At 33.5% G+C, this 20,722-nt stretch overlaps 1 protein-coding gene and 1 pseudogene across 16 annotated transcripts in view; one reads left to right on the forward strand and one right to left on the reverse strand.

The window, feature by feature from the left end:
* The window catches only part of GPHN (gephyrin), a 725,565-nt gene that overhangs the window by 600,545 nt on the left and 104,298 nt on the right, over positions 1-20,722 (forward strand). For all 16 annotated transcript variants that reach the window (XM_051977840.1, XM_051977841.1, XM_051977844.1 and 13 more), the window contains one exon: positions 19,370-19,462. In XM_051977840.1, coding sequence (XP_051833800.1) covers positions 19,370-19,462 — 93 coding nt within the window. The remainder of the gene's footprint in view (positions 1-19,369; positions 19,463-20,722) is intronic.
* Positions 6,523-11,483, reverse strand: LOC127549641 (CDGSH iron-sulfur domain-containing protein 2-like; annotated as a pseudogene).

The raw sequence follows: 20,722 nt of genomic DNA on the forward strand, positions 1-20,722 counted from the left end.
AGAGGCTGAAGTTTTGAAATGAATATAGAAAAAGAGAGACCTCTGAATCTGTCTAAATCATTAATTTTTGATAATCATTTCTCTCAAAATCTTCTAATAGCATTGAAGCCACATAGTACAGTGAATATATTACTAGGTTTGGAGTAAAACTTAGGTTTAAATTCTGCCTCTGATTCTTATTGGCTATATGACCCTGAATGAATAACTTAACCTCACTAGGCCATAGTTTCTTCATTCGTGAAAATAAAAGGGTTAAATTAAATGACCTTTGATGCCCTTTTCAGCCCTAAATCTGTGATCCTTTCATGTGCAAAGATGGCATTGGCTCACTAGCAGTACAGTATATACTTTGAATTCATTTTCCAGTAGTGGTATTATATTTGTGTTTTTTCTATCCAACTCTAATCTTAATCTTAGGTGATGAGATGATGAGGACCTGCGCCATGATTGTGGCAATGTAAGAGGAAATAAGAGGGCATTTATGAGAGATGTAATAAAGGTATATCAATAGACCTTGGCAACAGATTGAATGGGGGTTAGAGGGAGGACTGAGATAGTAAGAGGCTAAGAACACTTAAGGTACAATCCTGGGTGGTTAGTGGATGTTATTACCCTCAATAATAAGTTAGGAAGAGAGGAAGATTAGGAAGGAAAGACAGTAGATTCAGTTCTGGACTAGTTGGATATCTATGGGACATCAAGTTTTAAATATCCATTATTAGCAGAGAAATAATCACTTAATCCATAGGAAATGATGAAATCACCATGCAAAATGGTATAGAGAGGAAAGAGAAGAGGGGCAAAGACATCTAACCCACTGTTAACAGGTATGAATTGGATGAAGCTACAAAGGAGCCTAAAAGTAGTAGGTAGTAGGTAGAAAGAGAATCATAAAGGATAATGTCATAAAAACCTTGAGAGAAGAGATCTCAAGGAAATAAGGGTGCCTGACAGTTTGGAAAAGATCATTAAATTTGGCATTTTGGAGGTTGTTAGTAACTTTGGAGAGAATGATAAAGTTTGAGACCAAATTGTACAGAGTTAAGAAGAGAATGAAAATAAAGTAAAGGCACATTTTGTAGACAGATTCCTTCTTAAAGAGTTTAATCACAAAAGGGAGGAGAAATATGAAAACTAGTGAAGATGGATAGATTAAATGGGGGTCCTTTGCAGATGAAGGAAACATGAGTATATAGCCAGTTGAATGTGAAATATTCAAAATATGAATATGAAAAGGTTTTCATATTCAGAAATATCACCTTGAAATAAATAAGAAAAAGTTATGTTGGCATAATACAAAGACTTGACTGAGATTATCAGAGAAAATACAGATAATAGAACATCTGTTAGAGAAGACAAGGTAGAATGGAATGATTTGTGCATGTAGAGGAATTCCCCTTGGCCAAGGAGAGGGGCCTTCTCATTATATGAGATAGGGGTCAAGGAGGAGATAGCGACGGAAGAGCTGGGCGATGTAAAATGGGGAAGAGGATGAATGGTCTCAATTTTTTTTCAAGTAAAATATAAAACAAGGTTCTCAGCTGAGAGGTTAGAGGAAAGGGGAGCCAGGGGAGGTTTCAGGAAAAATGAAAAGATTTAGAAAGCCTCTGTGGTAAATAGGATAGTGAGTTAATTAGGGCAGTGTAAAATAAGGGGCCAGTTGAATTTATGTAACATAAATTTGTAGTGGATCTAATTAGCAATGTTTCATGAATTTCTCAAGCATTGTTCAGCAGCATGCAGGTAAGAACAAAGGCAATGGATAATGGAAATGATCCAAGGCTGAAATTTAGTGGGACAAAATTGGTGATGTGATAAGGACAGGGAATTCAAAAGAAGAAAGTATAAAGTTTAACTGATTGACAAATTGTTCAAAATGGGGAAAACAGGATGTTAGGATAATGACCTGGGAAGAATGGGTGAGTGATTTTTGGTTATATATGGACTAAGGCATAGTTTAGAATTGCAAAGCAAAAAGGGAGATAGAATGACAATAGATTATGGTCATACAATGGAAATTTAGAGTTCATGAACATAGGAAGTGGTAGATTTGTGAGTGATGCTAAGATTTAAGGATTTGATCATTTGTGGCTGAGAAGGAATGAAAGCATTGATATGGAAAATGAGTAAATTGAGGAGCTGTATATTAGACCTATTGTATGAGGGAGAATTAATATGTGTGTTGAACTTCCTAGCATAAGGGTAGGAACTGAAGAAGACAAAGACTAAATCAGGCACTGAATTCTTTGAGAAAGGAAGAGGAGTAGTGTCTTGGAAATCAGTAGGCAGTAGCTCCCAGAATTTTGATTGGGCATTAGATATGTATTGAATGAACCTCAAAGGAGGAGAAGTTATAAAATGATGGTACTAAAAGAGAATCTAGAAATGGCTATGGGGATCTAGAAGTATTCCATGACCAGTGAATGGATGAAATGAGCAAAAGTACAACCAGTCTTGGAAAAAAGAATTATTATCAGTAAGAATCCAGGTTTCAGGTAAGAGTCAGAAGATAGGAGTGGGAAAGGAAAAGAAATATGAAAATAAGTTTGATATTTAATTAAAATAAGAAGAAAAGTGTGTTGACTATGGAGCAAGCATTTCATTGAGGACAGTGGAAGGAATGGATAGTTTTAGAATAAAGCACTATGGGGAATGAGTTGTGGAAATGGGGATGGGGAATGGGAATTGAATATTGACTTTAAGTTCAGAATCAGTAAGGTGCAAAAGATTTAATCAGGGAGAAATTTGTTGGTCATTGAGGAATGAGTTCAGGGAGATATTTATTAAAGCAATAAATTCTTTCTTCAGACTAAATCCTTTCTTTGGTTGTTCAGACTAGTAGTTAAGTAAGTGGACTTCAAGGAATGGTATTACTTCACTTTCTAAGTCATGAAACTAGGATGGAAACTTAATTAGGTGGCCTTTCTCCTTTATAAGGGAGGTTGGAGACCAGACAGGAGATGAACATTGTGAAATGGTATTTCTCTCCTCACAAAAACAGGAGATGTATATGCAATTGAACCATATTTCTCCTGTTTCCAAGGAATATAGAATACCAGGAAAGAGATCTGGAATGGTAGAATGATGTTTTTCTTCTTCCCCTAAAGCCAAAAGAAGAACAAGAACAATAGAATGGCATTTCTTCTCTCTCCACTGGATGCTAAACAGTAGGCAGGAAACCCTGGTGTGATGTAATAAAGGACAATATCAGATAAAATTAGAAAGGTAGGATTGTGCTAAGCTATAGAGAGCCTTGCCCTATCAACCAGAAACATTTGTATTTTAGTAAGGAGGCAGTAAGGAGCCATTGAAGATTTTTAAGCAGAGAAGGATCATGTCCATATCTATCTATGGACAAGGATAATTAGTCTAACTACCTGTATGATCAATCAGATTAGAAGGAGAGAAAGAAGGAAAGAAAAACTATGAGATATTATTGCAAGAGACCAGGCAAGTGGCAGTGAGAACCAGTATTAGACTGTCAGTAGTGGGAATAAAGATAGTGGGAAGGACAGCTGCAAGAGATATTGTTTTCCAGGACACAGTAAACACTGGGATGATACAGGTGAGGGAAAGAATCAAATGTTTTCAACATGGGAAGATTAGGCAAATTATAGTGTTATTGATGAAAGTAATAAAATTAATAGGAGGAACAAGTTTTAGAATCTCATCCCATAAATAGATAATATATCATCATGCCTTTCTGTTGCTATGCATGCACATTAAGACTTTTGGAATATCTTGTATTTTATACACTCCTGCTATCTGTGTTTCAAAATGTTCAGGGATTATATATTTGTTAAAAGAAAAAATAATAATAATAATTATAATAATGACATTTTAAGATGAATTGGAAGTAAAATGGGAAAATTAGCTTTAAAAAGTTTCTTATTTTTACAGCTAAAAGTTTCTTAATTTTAAAGTGATAGGAACTTTTGAAGAAAAGATTTTCATATTCAGAAAAATCATCACTTTGGAATAAATAAGGAAAAGTTATGTTAGCATAATACAAAGACTTGACTAAGAGTATCAGAAAATGAAGGGGAAAAAGCAAGTAGACTATATTAAATTAAGTACAAGATCCTTACAGAAAATTTAAAAGGAATGAAAGCTTGAAACCTTCAAGCCAAATTGACTTATTTTCCCATTAGTTTTTCCATTAAAGTATAGAGCATCACAGCAATCATCTCTTAAACTGTATCTCTTTTCTCAGTAAAAACTCTTTGTAACTCTTACTTAGTTGGCTAGTAGATCACCTCAAGCAGTTCATAGCTAAGTGCTCAAGTAATGTAACCCATCCTTTCATTAATTGCTGTGATGACATTATCAAAAGAAAAGCAAAAAACATGGGGAGGCTACTATAATCAACAGCCCTCCATGTATTTGTATAACACTATTACAATAATTAGCTCTATTTAAATCTTGGGAACAATATAATAGACTTTGAGGTCCATGTTGTTCCTCCTTCATCTTTAGGGAGTTTATTTTAGAGGAAAAGTTACTGGGGGCATTTCAAGCCCATAGTTAGGAAAATTCTTAACATTTAGGCAGCGTTTGGGTTCTCAGCCTCATTTTATATTTCTGTATGTTTCTAGTTTACCCTCTGGCATTATTGCAGTTGAGGCAAAATGCAGTTTATGATAATTTGGGTAATAAATTAGCAAATCAAATTTTAGTGAGTGTGGATAGATAGGTACCAGGCAGGAAGATAAGGGGAAAAAAAAGTCTTTACTCAGGACTTCTCTCAATCTGTATCTTGTAGCAGAAGATCCATAATCCCAAATTTCAATCATTATAGAAAATTCAGCATCATCCATCTTAAATACTTTCTTGAATGCCTTAAATGTCTTAAATACTTTCCCTGAGTACCATATTGTTAAGGGACAGGCCAATTCTCCGAGAGCCTCCATAACTGTGCATCATAGCATCTGAAGGAGTTGCAGGGCAGCCTTTGCTGACACAGATGTAACAGACTGGGAATGAGATAAATTGGAGGCAGAGGGAAGAGGAGAGAGGTTAGACCAACAGCTTCTCAGTCAGAGAGGTCAGAGAACAGCAACTGCCTCTTAGTCTCCTTGTATCATTCTCACACAAGAGGAGATCCATTCTGGGTTGGATCTCCAGCAGCCACTGTCAGATGGTTCCTGTATGCCAACACTTTATACTAAAGAATCTCAGGAAAAAGGTGTGTGGAGCACTTTGTAATCAAATCCAATAATCAACTTTTTTCTCTTTCCTAAAAATTAAAATTTCCATTTAATTAGGAAAAAACAAACAAAAAGCTGCCTTCTAGAGCTAGAAGTAACTTTTTATTCCAGAGTTGGGAAGACATATAATTCACAGGATTTTTAATGACTTAGGTCTTTTTGCAAGGCAGCCAATAGAAATCTTAACAGAATCAATTACATTTACTCTGTAACACTGATAGATTATACAATATAGCCAAACTAACTTAACCACAAATTAAACATGCTTAACAAACTATATAATAAATGTGTGGTGATAATACAAAGCAAATAAATGTATGAGAGAAAATTTAATTTTAAAAAGGAGCCTGCAGCAATTAACATGTGCATCATTGAACACAAATAATTACATAAAAAGGCATACGTTGCATTGGTAAGCACTAGTATTACTGTCAAACTACATATATAATTTCCCCTTTATTTTCATTTAGGACACTATAAGTTAGTGATCACTGATTAGAGAGCCTTTGCTTTTCTGTGACCTGTACTAGTGCAAATTGATAGTATTGGCTGATCAAAATCTTCATTCAAAATATAGTCCTACCTTCTAAATCTTGAATTTATAGAGGATTTAGACTAGCTAGCATTTTTATTAGTTCTTCAGAAATAGTGTGCAAAGTCATCTTTATTTGAAATATTTGTTTCTGATCTACTAGTCGGGTAGACTTCGTAAGAGTGGCAAGAGATCTCTTTGACATAGTTTAATTCCATATTTATTTATTAAATACTTACTATGTGCCAGACACCATCCTAAGATCTGGGATACAAAAAGAAGCAAAAGACAGCCCCTACCCTCAAATAGCTTACAATCTAATGGGAAAATAATATACAAATAAATATAAATAAATTTATATATAGGATAAATAGAAAATAATTAACAAAGGGAAAGCACTGGAATTAAGAAGGGTTTGAGGAAAGCTTCTTATAGAAAGTGGAATTTTAGTTCCATTTACAGGAAGCCAGAGAGTTTAAAAGTCAAGAGTAGAGGAGGGAGATGTCCCAGGCATCAGGGGATAGAGATGGAATGTCTTGTTTGTGAAACAGTGAGGTCATTAGATCAAAAAATTTGTATTAAATAAGACGCAAGATGACTGGAGTCTTTTGAAATAAATAACTATCAGCCTCAACTTGATTGTCAGCATGTCCAACCAACTTAGCTAGTGCCAATAAGTAATTATAATGTTTCATCTTTGTAGAGCCTTTATTAGCCTTGGGGATTATTTTTTAAACAGGTAAATTATTTAGTCTATTAGTATGAAGTGGTTATCCTTCATTCTATTAATCTGTGGGTTCCATAAACATCAAGATTTTTTTTTTTTTGGTAAATTCCTCAATTTTAAGAAACTTTCCTGTTTATCAACTTCTTTTAAAATTCAGTCATTTTTCTGAGGTTTTACATTATGATTTTAGATTTTTTTTTATGTTCACCCACAAAAACTACAGATCAAAACAAAAAAAATCCCCAAATGTTTATTCCCTGATCCTTATCTAGAAAGTAGGTTTTAATAATGCTATCCTGTCCCATAGCCAAGCTTTTCTAGTTCATGATATTATCAGAAAAATTTTTATTCAAAGAAGCCCTATTAAAGGAATCCTTTTTTTGGTAAACCAAAGAATCCTGCTTATAAAGCAAATAACCATCCCTTAAGTTATTTGGATTTTTAAAAGTCCTAATTATTTCATTTTCTTCACTTGGAACCAATATCAAAGAACCATTACCTAACACATTGCTTTCATGGGAACATTATATATTTTCTTATTCATATAAAGATAATAACAAGACTGAAAAATAATTTTAAGTAAGGCAGAAAAGTGTTTGAAAAAAGAGGTATTTTTACACTGTAGGAAAAAAAATGTAGATATTGAAAACACGATCATCACATACAAGTCATTACAGATAAAACTATAATTCAAAAATATTATAAAAATCTTAGGCTAACAATCTCACAGTTAAAAATCAGTATCAGATTGCATATGTTTAACAAATATCAGATTGCTTACTGTCTTGAGAAAGGGGAAAGACAAGGAAGAAAAGAGAATTTGGAACACAAAGTCTTACAAAAGTGACTGCTGAAAACTGTCTTTACATGTATTTGGAAAGAGAAAATACAATTGAGGGAAAAAAGAAAAGTAAAAAAAATCAATATCAGAAGTATGATTTTATTGCTGAAATACAAAGGAAACTTATTTCATAAAAGAAAGGTTGGTTCATTTTTTAAGTTCTACATAAATAATTCTGAATATACAAAGTATCAAATACAGAACAGTCATGTGCTAAGAAAACTAAATGGCAGAAATAATGATTACATCAACAACATTAAGACTACTAATGATACCATCTCCCATGTAAAAGCACTTGTAGACACAAATAATTGAACAAAATGTAAAATGATTTGATATCACATAAGTTAATTAGTCTAACACACCTAAACTTCTTTCTTCTTCAGTACTAGTGGCCCCACATTATCGCTTGTTAATTCATTTTATTTGTAATCCCATCACAGGCAAGAACCATCTTAGTAGGACTTATAAGAAGCCAGAGAGTTCTACAGTAAGCAACTTTAATAAAATACAAATCTTCAATGTTTATTTCATTTGCTACTTTTGATTTTTCTTCTGAATCTTGAGATTAAATAAACTATCATCGTTCTGTTATTTCTTCCTAGGGAGGAATGGACATATTACAAGGTAGCCTAGCAGTGTAATTACATCCAGAAGTCATTCTGATCAGGGCAAGCCCATGTTGCTCTCTGGGATTGGGAGCCATTTGAGGTAGGCAGGGAGCTTCACTTTTACAATGTGGACCATATTCTCCAGCACCATTCTCAATCTACTACAGCGTCCTGATTGCTACTGCACCCGCACCAAGGACCAAACACCAAGATTTCTTTTTTCCCCCCTTTATTAAAACTTTTTATTGTCCAAAACATATGCATGGACAATTCTTCAACATTAGCCTTTGCTCTAGCTATGTGACCCTGGGCAAGTTACTTAACCCCAATTGCCTCAGCAAAAAAAAAAAAAAAAAAAAATTCTGAGATAATTTTTTTAGATGTGGTTCTCTCAGAAGCCACAAAGATGATGCAGAACACTAAGATCATGTTCTACTCTCTTGAATTCATAAATTTAAATAGACTTTTCCTATTTCTCAATATTGCCATTTTTAGTGATCTTTTCAGATAGCAATAATGTAGCAGGTACCAACAAAGGACTTTATTTATTCCAATGATCATATTCTTTCTCCATATAAAGGTTAGACTATTCATGTTTCATTTCTAAATCCAGGCTATACTTTTCTTTGTTCATTTACTGAATGAAAATTTTTATACAGTTCTTGCCCACTACACATAGAAGCATACAGCGATGTATCAGTGAGTAGAAACAGAGTTCCACAACTGAAAGTTAGATGCACCTTTGAGCTTCATAAATATTGTTTTCAAAAGTAAAAAAGAAAAAAAGGAGTTTCTAAACTCCTTTTTGAGACAAATATGTTCTTGATTCCCAAACGAGACAAACAAGAAAAAGAATTATTGAGCAATCTCAAAATGAAGACAGATTCAAAAACAAAAATTAAATCCTCACAAATAAGATTAAAGAAATGTAGTCAGAAATAATTCACTATATCTAAATTAGATTTACAGCAGGGATACATATAGTTCATTAATAAGGAAAACAATTAGCATAAACATAAAAACCAAAGATAACAAAAACACATGGTTACTTCAAAAGCTAGACAAAAAAGACACACAAAATACAGCTCTCATTGTGTCAAGAATCCTAAAAAGCATAAAAAGATCAAGAGCCCTTCTGTAATATGGTCAAAAACTCATATATTGAAAACCAAAAGCAAATATTGTTTACTATTGAAAAGTAATCGATGCTTTCCCAGTACAAATAAGGAGAAAACAAAATTGCCCTCTCTCCTCAGTATTTTTTAACATGGTTCCAGAAATGTGAACTATAATAATAAGAAATCAAAGAAATCAAAACTCAAAGGTATAAACATTGCTAAAGAAGAAAAACAAACTACTTCTATTAATAGATGGAAATAACATACTTAGAAAATCCCAGAAATTCAAAAAATAAATTAGGTTATTAATAGCTGCAACAAGTTTTCAGATTACAAAGTAAATCCCTGAAATAATCAACATTTTACATAGAATCTTCTAAAAAAAAACAGGAAGAAATGATATTAAAGAAAATAACTACAAAATATTTGGGAATTAACCTGTTGAAAGACATAAGATGCAGAAATAGAACTACAAAAGATTCTTTATAGAAATAGTGAAGAATCATTTGATGAGCATACACCATAACAATATAAATATTAGTTAAATTAGTTCAAAGATTTAGTCTTATGCCAAATTGCCAAAGTAGATTTTTAAAACTTGATCCAAAAAATGAAAGGTATTTGCACATAACAAAAAATTCAGAATATTAGGAAAAAGTATGAATAAAGGGAGCATAATATTACCATATTACCATAATATATTATAAATCAAATCATTTGGAATTTGCTTTAAAAACTTTTTTTTAACTAGTAGATAAGTAGAACAGGCCGCGTAAACAAGGAACAGAAGCAAGTGAAAACAGTTGTTCTCTGTTTCATAAACCCAAGAATATAAATTATTGAGTAGAGACTCCTTTTTTCAAAAATACTGCTGAGAAAACTGGAAAGCAATTTGGCAGAAATTAAAATTAGACCAACATTTTCTATAATGTACCACAATAAACTCAAAATGGATATGTGACCTAAATATGAAAATGTATATTATAAAAGGAGGAAAAAAACAGATGAAAACAAGATCAAGTGTATTTTACAACTATGGCTTGGAGAAAATGCTTAACCAAAGAGAGAAAGGAGATCATATAAATATAATTTTGGTTATTTAAAAGGCTTTTGTACACATACCCCCCCCCAAAAAAAAACCACCAAGCCAACCCATGAATACAAAATCAGAAAAGAAATAGAATGGAAAAAATATTTGTATCAAACATCATTGATGAAAGACTGAAACTAAAAGAATAATTCCCTCTATCCAAAAGATAGAGAGACTTAACATATATAATTCCAGATTAAACTGCAAAGTATAAGTGATTAAATGAAAACATATTCTAAGTTATTAATAGAATAAGAAATACAAATTAAAACAATTTTTAAGTTTCACATAACTCTGCTATGACAAAGATGAAGAGAAACAGCTTCCATTTGGAAGGTCTATGGAAAATTAAATACACTGATGTTACTGTTGATGGAGCTGTTATAAGGTTTGACTGTTCTGGAGTTCAATTATGAATTATGAAACAAAAAAATGACTGAACTGTTCATACTGTTTGATCCAGCAATCTCATTACTCAGTATACCCCCAAGGAAATCAAAGAAAAAAACAAAGCTCCAAATACATACCAAAATCTTTATGACAATATTCTTTTTTAGTAGCAAAGAACAATAAACAACAATGGCTAAAAAAAAAAAAAAAACAACTATGCTATATGTATATAACATGTGTGATAAATTAAGAATATGAGAAATTCAGTGGAACATGGGAAAATTTGTGTGAAATGATGCACAGAAAAATAAATAGAATTAAGAGAACTATATATATATATATGTATATAAATACATATATAGTGACTATAATCATGTAAACAAAAAAAATCACTAAAGGAAGTTGAATTCAAAGTAATGGAAAAGCATATGAAGATTCTGGAAAAGAAAGACGCATCTCCTTATAGCAGGATAGAGACCCCAAATTATGCAGGTTTTCTAGATTCATGTGTTTTTTTAATTTGTGATATCCAAGCAAAGTATCATAGAATTCATTTGTTTTCTAGCTAGTCTTTTAAATGTACTCTGAGATTTTTTTTAATAAGATTTGTGATTTCACAAGATGCTCCCATTAAAAAAGCTACTACTATCAATGCAAATAACCATTTTCTTTGCAACTTAGAGAGTTTCCAGAGAAAGTAAAGTAACTTCCTGAGACTCAAATATGGCAGATGTAGGACTTCAATTCAGATCTTTCTGACTCCAAAGACATATTAATCCACTGTACTATGCTACCTATCATACTAAGGATGTAGTCAGTAAAATACACTGATAAACTGAGAGTGGAAACTATACCATATCATATTTTTATGCGAGTCTCTACCAGAATATATATAGTCACTTAGATTTATACCACTGCTGGTTGCGTTCTTAGTCTAGACAATAACTGACATTATTCTTATCAGGAGTTATTTTACTTTCGTTGACCTTGGCTGTCCCATAAAGCTATCAACTTTAAACTTTTTTAGTTGGTATACTGAATGTTAGAAGAGACTATTCAGTCATTTTTTCCTCTTGCTTCATTCTTTTGATTTGATTTGAGCTACATTTTTTGAGGGAATACTTACATCAATAAGGTCTATTGGAGTATGTATTGAACACTATAGCAAGCAAAACAGACATGTATCTATAAATGGGAATATGTAAGCACACCTTGAAGTACTATATAGATATTAACTTTTTAGACAACTGGGAGGCACAGTGGATAGAGTACTTTTTTTAAAGTAACTTCTTGAATTCTATAGTTAAGTTTATGACTGTGGAATCACTTTGGTGACTTTAAGAAACTCTGAGATCCTATTTTCCATTATCATCCATTCCAAATTAATTCAGTTTTCATCTTCTACATTTAAATTTGTAATTCAAGACAATGTCTGGGCAAAGACAATAAAATAATATTTTATTTTTTATTTTGTCCTTTAGAGAATGCGAATAAGCTAATTGGATGCACATAAATCATAACTGCCTTTATTATGGAAAGACCTACCATTTCTTCTGATTCAATATAAGGGAAGGGCACAGATGAGAACCAGAGCAGATCATTTGGCCTTTAATGCCTACTCTTGCCATTCCTCTCCCATTAATCATTTGTCTAAATATAGTTCATGTTCCCTAGCAAGTACCAGCATACTTTTGCCACCAAGATTTCAGATACTTCTAGAACTCATTAAAATGCATGTGTACTGTTAGATTTTTCATTTTCATAAGGTAGATGGAAATTCTTTATTTTACAGAACTGTTGCATTGTAGACAGGAAAGCAAAACAATGTGGAAATTACTTACCAAGCTTCCAGGTAATCCTGAAATAGCATATAACATCTCTTTAAGGGATGACTAGGATCAAAAATCCATTCTGGTTTGGGAAGGCCAAGGTTCCATGTTCAAAACTATGTGCCCTAATGACCCAATTTGTGGCCACAGGGAAAAAAGATTACATTCTCGGGCCACAATCTGTATTAGCATCTAACTTACTTATAATAAATAGATCATACCTTTAAGATAACGAAATTTTTATATGTTAAACAACAGAAGAGAACAAAAGATAAAATTTACTGTTTGGTAAACTACCTATCATTTAACCCCTGTCCTGGTCATAATGCAGATGCAGTTGCTTACATAGCAGAGATTAAAATCAAATCTGATTATCTTCAATCTGCTGCCATCTGGGAACCCTTCCTATTACCAGATCTGCTGCATATTGCTTTCCAACACATCATCTGCCTACTCTTCTACTGTCCCTCATGCTTTCAAACCAAAACTTGCAATGACATGTTTCCCACTTGGGAGGACTATGTTGAAACTCTCTGGATCCATCTGCTTTGGCATTGGAATTTTGCTGATTTGCCAGCAAAAATGAATTTACCTGAAAGATGGCAGCTTCCCTACATTCTTGGCAGGAGGAAAAATAATTTAAAAACTCCAGAACTCTGCAGTCCAGTCTCAAGGGCTGCTAATTCTGTATTAATAATTTTGTTAAATAAGCGTAAAGCAGCCTTTCTTCTTTCTTTCCAGCTGAGATGTATTCTTGTTAATTCTATGATCCTTGAAGTTATGCCATAAAGACCAGATGGCATTTATGTGCTGTAAATATGAAACTCCAAGAATGTACATATGATATCTCGAATTGAGGACAATACTTTCTTTCCTTTGATCTCTACCCTTTCCTTGTTAATAAGGACCAAAATTAAGTGATGGAAATAAATATATACAATCTAGAATGTGTAAAAGGGAGTAAAACCTCCAAAAAAGGAAAATAGGGAAGAGAGCAAGTTGTAAAGCACAAAACTGGGGGGAGGGAGGGTGCTTGGGGTCAGGAGTGTTTGGTTTGATCCTCAAATTAACTGAGGAAAGGTATCACAGTCAGATCTATGTTTTGGAAAAATCACCATGGCAGCTGAGTATATGAGGTATTGAAATGGAGAGAAACCGACCAGTTAGAATGCCTGTCGCAGTAGTCCAGGAAAGAAGTGGTGAGAGCCTAAACTATAGTGGTGTCTTTGTGAGTGGAAAGAAGATATAAAGATACTGTGAAAAGATATAGGGAGAGCCTGAAGATTAGAACAAAAGTGGGATGATAGTGGGAGCAATCTGCTAGAGAATCTGGACAGGGATAGAATCAAAAATTCATGCAGCAAAATTTGCCTTGGCAGTTAAAAGGACCATTTCTTTATGAGAGACAGGAGTAAAGGAAGAATTGTGTGGGAAGATGTGTGACTTCTATAAAAAAAGAGAGCTCTTGGGAAAAAGCCTCATCTTTTTAGTGAAATATGGGACAAATTTCTTAACTGAGAGGAGGGAATACTATAGGAGGCTTAAGGATCAGTGAAAAGGCTTAGAATAACTGCTATAAGGAAGATAACATATTGATTAGTGAAGTATAGAATTGCTTTGCCTTCAGTGAAGACTTATTTGAGATATAATAACAAATTTGTAGTAGACTGAACCAATATGGTTTTGTCATTTTTCTCCATTTCTGTTGAGCTGCATGTTAATAGTAGCAAAAAATCTACTTGATTAAATAGGTTAATATAGAATTGAAGTGCTTCATGAAAGGATTGAGGTAGGAAAGATAGATGAATAATAGCCAATGCAGAGGTTATATCCTAAAGAAAATAAATGGATGGAGGAAATGAAAGTTAATATGAAGAGGAAAAACAGGATTAAGGCATAGAGGAAAGTGAAACAATAAAAGATTATAAACAGATAAAGGAATTTTGGAGTTTATTAGCATGAAAATGAAAGCCTATTGATAGTGCTTTGAATAAATAGAAGAATATTTGGAAACAAACCACATTTCCATAAAACATGAAAACATTTGCTATTCGTGAAGTGGTATGGTACTAGCTGAATAAGTGATAAATGACAATGGAGTGGTATTTATTAGAAATAACTTCCTGGAGAAGCTGTATCTTGAATTGGTCCTACGAGGTCCTGGACGTGATTTGGTGAATACATGGGAGAGCATCTCCACTTATGGATGGATCATTCATTCATTCCTTCACCATACATTTATTAAGTATCTTCCATTTACCAGGCACCATCTTAACCACTGGAGATATACAAAGAAGAAAAGGCAGCCCCACTCTTCAAGAAGCTCATAATCTAATGGGACATTCCTATAAAGCACTGGTGGATATAATCACCAAAGTAGGAATTAACAAGCTACATGCAAAAACAAACAAACAAAAAACATAACTTAGAGAATAAATGAGTGATGGAATCAGTAAAGTAACTTTCTCATGTATCATTGTACCAGCTTTCATATTGAATGAAATAAATCACTGTTTTCAAAAGTAGGACATACCTTAGGCCTGAGGTTCAGAAGGACTCTAGGGCAGAAAGACCCCTAGGCCTGAACTTCAGGAAGTCACATGATCCACAGGAAGCAGACAGCGTTACTAACTATTGGTCAATAGTTAATTTCTTTCTAATCCATCCAATGAATTTAAAAATCAGCAGAAAGTGGGGAGTGTACTTCCGCCTTGGTGCTAGATAGGTAACCTCCTGCCCTCAACACTTGCCCAGTCTATTTTGGACTGCCCGGATAGTGTGTTGGCCTTCTTCTTGCAAGAACTGAATTAAAACTTTATGTTGTACCTAGAGATGCTTCTGAGAAGTCAAATTGGGTAAAGAGGGGCTTAATACTCCATCCCACACAATACTGACTTGTCTCACTAGGTTTCCTGACCCTTCTTTAGTCATCAGCATTTTGTGACTTTCCTTTACTATCATTTCTTTCCCTGTTTTGTTTTCTACTCAGACAATTTGTCTGCTTCAGATCAATCTCCAGTAAGTCTAGCTGGAAACAAATTCATCATCTTAGCATGAGGTAAAGTAAGGGACAAAAGACTTAGTAAAAGTTTAAAAGCAAAGGAACAGGCAAAGTTTGGACAAATCAGGCCTCATGGAGTATGCAGAGCTGGCACATGGCCACATATCAAATTGAAGGTACATCTGATCACTGTTCTAAGGAGCAAAAGTATATAATAAGGTACCTTAATCATCTGACTGAGTTTTGATAAACTGAAGTTATGCTTGTCATTCCACCATTAAAATATTCTCCTCAGGGTCACAACTTTTCTTATTAAAGTACCATGGTTCCTAGAGTACCAAACTTAGAATCAGGAATATCTAGGCTCAAATAGCAATTCTAACACTTATTAATAGCATGATCATAGACAAATCACATAATCTTTCTTTGATTACTCTTCTATTGAATGATGATAACAATATCTATAGTAGCAACTTTACAGGATTGTTATGTAAGGTTCAAATCAGATAATTGTAAGGCACTGTGCAAATCTTAAACACTATATGAAGTCAGTAATTGTCACCTATAAAATCAGAATAATACTGACCAACCATTATAAATTAGAACTTCCAAAAAGTAGCAGGGTCTAGCTGAATATAAATATTTTTTTTAATTTTTATTTAATAATTACTTTATGTTGACAGAATCCATGCCAGGGTAATTTTTTTACAACATTATCCCTTGCACTCGTTTCTGTTCCGATTTTTCCCCTCCCTCCCTCCACCCCCTCCCCTAGATGGCAAGCAGTCCTACATATGTTGGATATGTTGCAGTATATCCTAGATACAATATATGTTTGCAGAACCGAATAGTTCTCTTGTTGCACCGGGAGAATTGGATTCAGAAGGTATAAATAATCCGGGAGGAAAAACAAAAATGCAGATAGTTCACATTCGTTTCCCAGTGTTCTTTCTTTGGGTGTAGCTGCTTCTGTCCATCATTTATCAATTGAAACTCAGTTAGGTCTCTTTGTCAAAGAAATCCACTTCCATCAAAATATGTCCTCATACAATATCGTTGTCGAAGTGTATAATGATCTCCTGGTTCTGCTCATTTCACTTAGCATCAGTTCATGTAAGTCTCGCCAGTCCTCTCTGTATTCATCCTGCTGGTCATTTCTTACAGAACAATAACTGAATATAAATATTTTAAGAAGTCATAAATACATGGATTAGCTCTTCAACCTGCTTATAATCTTTCTTTTTGGAGATTGTGACATGGAAAGTCTCAGTAATTCTTTATCATGTAAGTTAAATTCCTGTTTGTCACATCATAATGCTGAAAACTGTTTTTCAGAATTATAGGCTTGCAGGGCTGAATTTAAGTTATCATTTCTTACATGGATATTATACCTTGGCCATCTCTATATCACAGACATCTTTTTTTTTTTTTTTTTAGACAGGAAGAAATTATACCTTTATTTTCAATAATCTTTGGTTTCCTTTGTAAACCTATGCATTTTGATTTTAGACTTTTTTTATTTTTTATTCTTATATCTTTTTATTTACAAAACATATGCAAGGATAATTTTTTCAACATTGACTCTTATAAAACTTTCTGTACCAAATTTTCCCCTCCTTCCCTGTAGAGGGCTGGACCTCTGGAGAAGTATACTTGAAACAAGGTGCACATAAATCCATCAGCATGGAAGGTATTATACAAGCACATAGTAATATAACACAGGCTAGTAAAGATATACCAAACAATATGAATCAGCATGAGGAAATAAACATGTTCATAAGTCCTAGGAGGAGAATATATATAAATAACAATCACACGTACATATCCTTCAGCAGCCAAGAAGTAGTCCAAAATCAATCTATTCTCCATTACTTCATGTATCAGAGAATCCAATGATTCCTGCATGTTTTGAAGTCCTGTATCAGTTTTTTTTTAAGAGTCCAAAGTCTTTATTGTCTCCTTCACAGTCTGCATCTGTCATAGTCAGACCTAATCTCAGTCTGACCCAGTCTCCTCTAGCAATCTGACAGTCTGCCAGTCTCAATCAATCTCCATTTGAATATGACTTTGACCCCAGTTCTTAAATACTCTATTACAATTACATCATTACAGTTTACTGAGTATAAGCCAATCTAGAGTGATTATATCATTATATCAAACTAGAGTGATTATATCATATCATACTAGATATATGTGAACTAGAGAACCATTATCTCATCATGTACACATATCTATATAGTTTTCTTGCTACACAAGAAAAACGAAGAACTTGAGAAGGAAAACAAAAATGCAAGCAAACAATACCAGAAAGAGTGAAAATGCTATGTTGAGGTCCACACTCAGTACCCATAGTCCTCTCTCTGGGTTTAGATGGCTCTCTTCATTAATGGACAATTGGAACTGGTTTGAATCATATCATTGTTGAAGAGAGCCACATCCATCAGAATTGATCATTGTAAAGTCTTCTTGTTGCCATGTATAATGATCTCCTGATTCTGCTCATTTCACTTAGCATCAGTTCAATGTAGTCCTGTGCTGGAACTAGTTCAAGAATTTTATGGTCAATTACAGAGCAGTCTACCTGGGAAATATTGGGATGGGGGAGTGGAAGTATGGATTTCCATTATTTTATTCTCCCTCATTCTCTATCCTGCAAACTGTATCAAAAGACCACATCTCCTTTGCCTTAGAATCTGTAAAGAAGAGTTTCTTCTAACTCAAATGTAACTGTCTTTCTTTTGAAACATGGCAGACTTCCAGTGGAGCAATAATAAACTGAACCAGCTACACCCAGCGAAAAATCTCTGGGAGATGACTAAGAACCATTACGTAGAATTCCCAATCCCTATATTTTTGCCCGTCTGCATTTTTGATTTCCTTCAAAGGCTAATTGTACAATATTTCAGAGTCCAATTCTTTTTGTACAGCAAAATAACAGTGGACATGTATACTTATTTTGTATTTAATTTATACTTTAACATATTGAACATGTTTTGGTCATCCTACCATCTAGGGGAGAGGGTGGGCGAAGGAGAGGAAAAATTGAAACAAAAGGTTTGGCAATTGTCAATGCTGTAAAATTACCCATGCATATAACTTGGAAATAAAAAGCTATTAAAAATTTAAATTAAAAAAAAAAAAAAAACCATGGCAGCCAGCTCACTGACTCAAGAGCTAGCCTATGCCTTAAATCCACAAAGTTGCCTAGTAAGGCCAGGTAGTATAACTGTTTTATGGACATTGTGTAAATAAAGTCCTTTATTATTGAAATTAGAGAGGCTTAATTTTCTTTTTTTTATGAAAGAATTGTTGTTAACTAGATAGTGTATGAAATTGATAATGAGATCTAATATTTCTTAATTATTGGAAAATATTTGCTAAATGGTTCATATTATTAAGTAATAATTCCAAATTCTGCATGATTTCAATATCCTCTACTTATGGTAGTTTTAGGCTATTCCTTAAAGCCAACTTATTTGGTCTATTGAAGTCCAAATCAGCTTCTAAAATTTATATAAGCTTTGTTGGAGAAACTTCCTCTTTATCCATTAAAAACTGATAAGTTGATAACTTAAGGAAAGACTATAATGATGTTAACTAGACTGAACACAATAATTAGGCTATAAGTCTTCAGAATTTCTCTGCTGCTTTTCTCCAGCCTTGTTTGCTACTAAAAGGAAATCTCAGTAGCTTCCCTTTTAAAGAAAATGGTATTTAGGAATATTACAATGTTTATGATGATTCTGTTTGAATCTTTTTGAAGGCTTTGTGCAGCCCAAGTCAGTATTAGGAAGCTTTCCCCAAATAGTCTAGGGAAATAACTTATACATACATACATATATACATTTTCAGTCTTCTTTTAATATAGGAGATCTAAAAAGAACTTTTATGAATTGAATTAGATAAATTCATGTGAACATCTCATTTATGGCTATATGCCATCTTTGATTTTTTTTCTCAAGATTTGCTCACCCCCACTTGTTTGTTTGTTTGTTTTTTTAATTTTATTTTTTGACCTTGCAGATGGTATGGGAAGAGTCCTTGCTCAAGATGTATATGCAAAAGACAACCTACCCCCCTTCCCAGCATCAGTAAAAGATGGCTATGCTGTCCGAGGTAAGGGTTTTGTCTTTCTTGATTAGTATTGGTCACATATTACATATTTTGAAGGATTTGGCATAATGACAGGCACCCAACTGTTATTACATCTGCTTCTTTCCTGTCCTTTAGAATAACTTTTTTCACAGAAATATATATTTACATGGTAGTTCCTGACATTAGGCTTAAAGTGAATTTTTTACTAGAAGCCTCATCATTGCACAAAACTTCCTACTTAATAAATATTTAAGGAAGTGTCTTTGAATTTTGTGCCTTCAAGTGTTAGTCTTGGTTTAGAGCCACTCCCTAGAGGCCTAGGGATGGTTTCTTAATGGAACCCCTAAAGTCTCAAAACCAGGAAGAGAGAAATCAGTGCCAACAATGGAGTAGTTAAAGTCAGATTTCAACTGGGCAACTAATAATTGGAATGATCTGTCATTCTACTTTAATCACAAATAAAACATTTACTGAGAAGAGTGAAAGCTAAATTTCTATCCATCCTTGGAACATGCCAACCTTCAGAGATCTCTTAGTTACAGATGGTGCTGGCAACACAAGTAGATGGAATTACCACAGACTATATAAATCCAGTAAATAAATGCTTGGAAAGTCCAGTCTGATACCCTAGAAATAGAGATTGTGAATGAATTGCTTAAAGACTCTTGGGATCTTTTCATTAATTATAAATCCAGTACTGATGGGATTAGAAAAATGTTTGGAAACATTTCCCAGAACACAGAATATATATCTCCAGAATGTGATTTTCTTTTGTTCTTTGCTATACTTAAATATTTATTCATGTGTTACATCTCAGGTGCCTTTATGGTTGGAAACACAATGTTCTTGATCAGCATTGTTAGACTTGAACTTTACAGAGCTCATTTTGTGTTAATTTTCTGTTGCTATTCAACTTAGTATACATAGAAAATCATACCACAGGAAAATAATTCTTATTTGGCTCATTTCCTTCAGCTGGCTGAACTGTAGAACATTGAGGTAGAAAAAGGCAGAGCAGAAAGCCCAGATACAAGACCTGCCTTGATTCAGCTGGTACATTTTTAGCTTCCAAATTTCTCTCTGCTTTGATATGAATATTATCCAGAAAAGAAATTATTTTCTTCCTTTAACAGCTTCACCAGTTCTTACTGCTCTTATTTCCTGCCTAAAGAGCTAGAATTCTGTTTGGAGCATGTTTGTGATCTTACAGAATTCTTGTAAAATGACAAAGGATTCTGACTTTAAGAGAAGGACAAAAACTAAAGCAGATGAAACTCCAAA

This window comes from Antechinus flavipes, chromosome 2 (assembly GCF_016432865.1).
Source record: "Antechinus flavipes isolate AdamAnt ecotype Samford, QLD, Australia chromosome 2, AdamAnt_v2, whole genome shotgun sequence".
Lineage (NCBI taxonomy): Eukaryota > Metazoa > Chordata > Mammalia > Dasyuromorphia > Dasyuridae > Antechinus > Antechinus flavipes.